Source organism: Myotis davidii, unplaced genomic scaffold (assembly GCF_000327345.1).
Source record: "Myotis davidii unplaced genomic scaffold, ASM32734v1 scaffold135, whole genome shotgun sequence".
Classification (NCBI taxonomy): Eukaryota; Metazoa; Chordata; class Mammalia; order Chiroptera; family Vespertilionidae; genus Myotis; species Myotis davidii.
Genome location: NW_006289813.1, coordinates 7929689 through 7935376, shown reverse-complemented (window position 1 = coordinate 7935376; position 5688 = coordinate 7929689). Strand labels below are relative to the sequence as shown.

At 49.9% G+C, this 5688-nt stretch overlaps 1 protein-coding gene across 1 annotated transcript in view; it reads right to left on the bottom strand.

Annotated features, from left to right (window-relative positions):
• Positions 1–5401, bottom strand: part of AHRR (aryl-hydrocarbon receptor repressor) — a 65048-nt gene extending 59647 nt beyond the window's left edge. Inside the window, exon 1 of the mRNA XM_006762449.2 lies at positions 5338–5401. Within this exon, the coding sequence (XP_006762512.1) occupies positions 5338–5399 (62 nt within the window). The 5' untranslated portion in view covers positions 5400–5401. The remainder of the gene's footprint in view (positions 1–5337) is intronic.
• Between the last annotated feature and the right edge of the window lie 287 nt (positions 5402–5688).

The window sequence follows — 5688 nt, the reverse complement described above, 5'->3', positions numbered from 1 at the left end:
GACGTTCTCATGGGTGTAAAGCAGTATCTCAATGGGCTTTCATTTGCTTGTCCTTAGTGAGCAATGATGTTGCGCATATGTTCATATGTTTGTTGGCAATTTGTGTATCTTCTTTGGGAAACGTCTATTCAATTCCTTTGCCCATTTTTAATTGGGTTATTTGTCTTTTTATTGTTGAGTTATAGGAAGTCTTTATATATTCTACATATAAGTCCCTTAGTAGATATATAATTTTTAAATATTTTCTCCTATATCTTTGGTTATCTTTTCATTTTCTGCCTTTCCTTCCTTTGTTTCTTTCCTTCCTTCCTTCCTTCATTCACTCCCTCCCTCCCTCTTTCCTTCCTTCCTTCCTTCTTTCCTTCCTTCCTCCCTTCCTTCCTTTTCTCTTGGTCTTAATAAGGCCTCTACCCCAAAGTTACTCACACCACTAGCCATCACATAAGTACACAAAAGACTTCGTGATAAACTGAGCGGTCTCCAATGTGGACTGGTACTTGCTGGCCAGAGAAGAGGCCCACACTGTCAGTGAAAGACCCCTGAGGTGAGCCCAGAAATAGGGCAGCATCAAGGGCAGGTGTGGGGTCAGAGAAGAGGAGAGATGCCGGGTAATGGGCAGGAAGCCCAGGCTCAAATCTCACCTCTGTGTAGACCTGGAGGAGCAGTTGCCCACCTGTCTCCCCAGAGAGCACGTATCTGAGAATGAGCTGAGCATGACTATTCTCCCACCCCCACCTCCATGGGGCACCTGGGGGTCAGGCTGAAGAAATGGGTAACTGAAGAGCTTGGCAATCATCACTCTGTTCCTTCAGAACACCTGGCTGTCCCCAATGCGGTTCCTCCACCCACCCCAGCTCCAAGGGCCAGGAACTGCCCATCCCCATCCAGGTGGGTGAGAACGGATAAGACAAGGGACACGTGGAGGATGCTCCAATCCCCTAAGGCAGAGACTCAGCAGAAAGTGGTGGGGCCAAGGGACCCAGCACCACCAGCATAGGAACAGTGCAGGAGGAGTCCCGGACAACTCAGATGGAAGGAGAGTTACAAAGGAAGCAGTGACACCAAAAATGTGAACTTCTTAAAGTAAATCTAGCAAAAGACACTCCAGACACCTAAACTGAAACCATAAAATATTGCTGAGAAAAAATTTAAAAGACCTCAGTAACTGAAAAGAAATACCATGTTCATGGATTGGAAGACTCCATATTGTTAAGGTGGCAGTGCTCCCCTAAGCTGATCTATAGATTCAATGTGATGTAATCAAAATTCCAACAGGCCTTTCTAAAGAAATTGACAAGTTGATTCTAAATTTGCATGGAAATGAAAAGGACCTAGAACAACCCATTAAAAAAGAAGAACGAATTTGGAGGACTTATCCTATTGATTTTAAGCCTTCTCTAAAGCTACGATATTCAAGATGGATTTGATATTAGAGACAAGATAAAAACATAATGGAACAAAATAGTCGAAACAAATGCACATATATTTGGGCAATTCATTTGATAAAGATACTCAGGAAATTTAATCGGGAAAGAAAAGTCATTTTAATAAATGATGCTGATTAACTGGCCATCCATGAAAATAAGTGAACATCAATGCTCACCTCACACTACACCCCACAATTAACTCAGAAGGGATCACAGACCTGAATCTACCTCCTACAGTATAACTTTACAGGAAAACATGTGAGAACATCTCAGTGACCCTGGGCGGCACAGATTTTTAGAACACACACACAAAATCATAAAAGAAAAAAAATTGATGAATTGACCTTCATGAAAAATGTTTAAATGTCTTTTGAAAGTCACCCTTACAAAGATCAAAAGGGAAACCCTAGATAGGAAAATGGTATTCACAAGAGCTTGTATCCAGAACATGCAAAGAAGTGCTACAGCTCAGTGAAAAGACAAGCAGTAAGATAGGCACATTGTTTAAGCAGACACGTCACTGGAGAAGGTGTGTGGCTGGCAAATACGCACCGGGAAGGTCCGCCACACCTGCAGTCCCTGGGGAGAGGCAGGTGAGCACCACAAACCCGGCAGAATGGCTGATGCCAAGGGGACAGTGTCCCAGTCGGGGACAGAGGGCAGAGCAGCCAGGACTGCCGCTCAGATGTAAACAGTGCAACGGCTTCAGAAACAGTTTGATGGTTTCTTAAGAAGCTAAACACTCACCCCCTATGTGACTCAGCAATTCCACTCCTAGGTATTTATTCAAGAGAAATAAAAGCACACCCACACCAAGACCCACACATGTTTAACGTTGCAGCAGCTTCGGTCGCAAAGGCCCCACACTGGGACCAGCCCGGGTGTCCCTCTGCACGCGAATAAACGGACGTGGGGTTCCTATCTGGGGCACGACACTGATGCACAAACCATGGAGGCATCTCAAAGCCGCCTGCCCAGGGAAGGAGCGTGTGATTACATCTATAGAAACCTCCAAGAAATGCAGGCCAGTCTGCGGGAAAAAGGCATCAGAGGCTGCCGGGACGAGGTACAGGAAGGGATGACAGGGAGACTCTGGGAGTGACAGGCGTGTCTGTGACCTTGGTTCCAGTGACGTTTTCACGGGTGTTTACGGAGGTCAAAACCGATCAGACAGTGCACTTTAAATTTTATTTTTTAATATATTTTTTATTGATTTCAGAGAGGAAGGGAGAGGGAGAGAAACATCAATGATGAGAATCATTGATTGACTGCCTCTTGCAAGCCCCCTACTGAGGATTGAGCCCGCAATCCGGGCATGTGCCCTTGATGGGAATCGAACCCAGGACCTTTTAGTCCTCAGGTGGACGCTCTATCCACTGAGCCAAACCAGCTAGGGCTGGATGGTGCACTTTAAATCCATGCAGTAGAAGGTACTGCAGTTATAGCCCAATAAAGATGAAAAATTCAGACAACAGAAGGGAAGGCCCACCGCTCACTCCCCCTGTGAGCTCACAGTGTCACCCCGCTGCTCCCAGAAGCCCTGGGGACCCAACAGCACCCAGGTCCACTCTGCATCCAGCCCGAGGAAGCCTCTGTGGAGCAGGTTCTGCCCAGGAGCCGGACACCCGTGAATCCGGGCAAATGCGCTCTCCTCTGTCCACCCCATGCTCCACGACTTTCTCACCCACACCTTCCAGGAGGAAGATGGGCACCCACAGACCCATCACCCACCCCAGAGGGCAGGGCCAGACCAAAGCCCCACAGCCCTCTGGCCTGGCCAGGAGGCCGAGGCCACAGCTGGAATACAGGGATGTAGCTCACACCCGAGGAGGGGCTGTGGGCTCGGATGCCCTGCATTCAAACATCAAAAACAGAAGTCGTCTGGCCCCCAGTTTCCTGGAACATGTCCCTGTGGAGATGCCCGGCTCGCACGCACACACCCAGCTGCTCCCCATGAGCGTCTTGAATCCGAGTCTAACATGCTTGGTGCCGCTTACATCAGCAAGGAAAGGACTGATTATTCACTAACAGTGTTAAAAACAACATTCAAACTTTTTTAAAGGAATCCATAAAAGTTGAGAAGAAATATTTGCAAAATTCTCTTATAAACACGAAACATTTCTAATGATGATGTAAAATTAACCACAAAGGAAAAGATTCATGCATTCAACTTTATAAAAATTAAATTTTTCTGCACAGCAAAGAACACCATAACTAAATTAAAACTGGGGAAAAGTATTCGAAACACACTCAAGAATTAGTCTCCCTGACATACAAGCTCCTAAGGATCAAGAAGCACAGAAACATTAACAACGTAATAGAAAAATGAGCAAAAGTTACCAACACTCTAGATGAAATTATTTAGAATGGTACGTATGTAGCTGGTTTTTGAAGGTAAAGTTTTAGACGAGTATACTCGTCGACGACTGAAAAAAGAACATTTTGTGAAAACGTGTATACACGTTTCTGCCGGGGAAGGGGTTAAACCTCACTTGTGATTAAAGCATCCAAATACCAAAGCCTGAACCACACATGTGCCCAGCTGGGGAAGAGACGCACCTTGACTGTGGGGTAGTGCAGTGACCTGCCAGTAGTGTCACAGGTGCCCACACCGCTGACTGAGCAGTCCCGTGTTACGCATGAGTGTGCTTGTTGGGCTGGGCCTTCATGTACCTTCTTGCCAGCTAATAACCTGCTACTGCTCCGTGGGTGCTGGCGGGAGGCACAAGTCTGCGCCTATTGCCTTGCCCTCACCCAGGCGCACATCGATCCATCCTGCAGCCGCCTTCCCCTGCAGCCACACCATGCCTGTGTTCCGGCACCCACCCCACCTAAGGCCTGTGGTGCCCTGAGGCCACAAGGGCCACACAGCAGACTCAGGTGGCAAATCTGCTTGCCAAAGTCCAGCCTCACAGGCCTTTGCTGCCTCTCCTTGGGGCTGTGGAGCCACACTGCTGACAACCTCACACAGAATCCGGCAGCTGCATGAGGCCAGGGGCGGTCAAAGAACACAGACCCACACACAGGCTGCTGACGGTGTGCACTCACACACACAGTCCACGCACATACGCAGTCACTCAGAACTGTATTAAACACATGCACACACAGCTGAATTACACATACACTCACACAGTTGTATTGCACACTCACTCACACAGCTGTATTACACACAGCAGTATTACACACACACACACACACACACACAGCTGTATTGCACACACACACAGAGCCCCAGCCGATGGCGGACACCTGCAGGACCCCTGTTGGAGGAGCAGAGGTAGCCTGTGGGCCACTGGGATGCCACGCTCTGCTGACCCCCAGCAGGACATCCCCTAAGCCCTGCTTTCCCGCAGCTACCACAGACCTCACACTTCTGTGGCCCAGAGCCCCACTGGGCCAGCCACAGGCAGGCGGAGGGACTGTGAGCAGTGGTGATGTGGTGGAAGGGGGTCTGGAGCCGCCTGTGGCGAGGGTTCCGGAAGCTCCAGGCAGGGAGAATGAGCCCCCGACTCCTTCCATCTGTGGTGAGGCTCTCAAAGGAGCCCTGGGTGAGTCCCAGCTGAGGACAGGGGTCACCAGGGCACAGAGGGGGTTGGGTGCTCACCACTGACAAGGTGACATCACAGCCCTCCATGGGGGCTTCTGGCCGAATAAGCATCACTGGGCTCACTTCACCTTCATCAAAGTCAGAGCAGCTGCAGCAGGCTCTACAGCAGTGGCCACCTACAGGCGGGCAGCGGCGGCCTCCTGCTGTGGGCCAGTGTGCACGCCCTGCCAGGCCTCCCAGTTCCCTCCATCCCTCAGGAAGCCATGACCAAAACCTCTCCTGAAATTCACTTTGCCAGTGAAAGTGCACACACTGTCCCCCTTCATCGGTGACAACCAGCAGAAAAAGAAGGTAATACGTTACTGTTTCTGGACGGGCTTCCTTCTCTTCCTCCCTGCGTACATGCACTCGCCCGGCGGGATCATCTTCGGCCTGGAAAAGAAGGGAGAACCTGGTTGTTCATGGTGAAGAGGCCCCAGGGCCCCCCAACTCCCCGCACCACCCAAGGCAGCAGTGTCAGCTGAGGTCTCTGTGCCAGGATGGGGGTGTCGTGCTGCCCTGGACCCCTGTACAGGGGTCCCAACTCCTCCATCGCCACTCGAGCAAGATGGCCCATGGCACTTCCAGCACTGCCAGGAGCTGGTCCATCCTTGCTGTTTCAAGGGGCCTGTGATATATGGCATACTGTTCTTAATATGTTTGCTCACCTTCTTG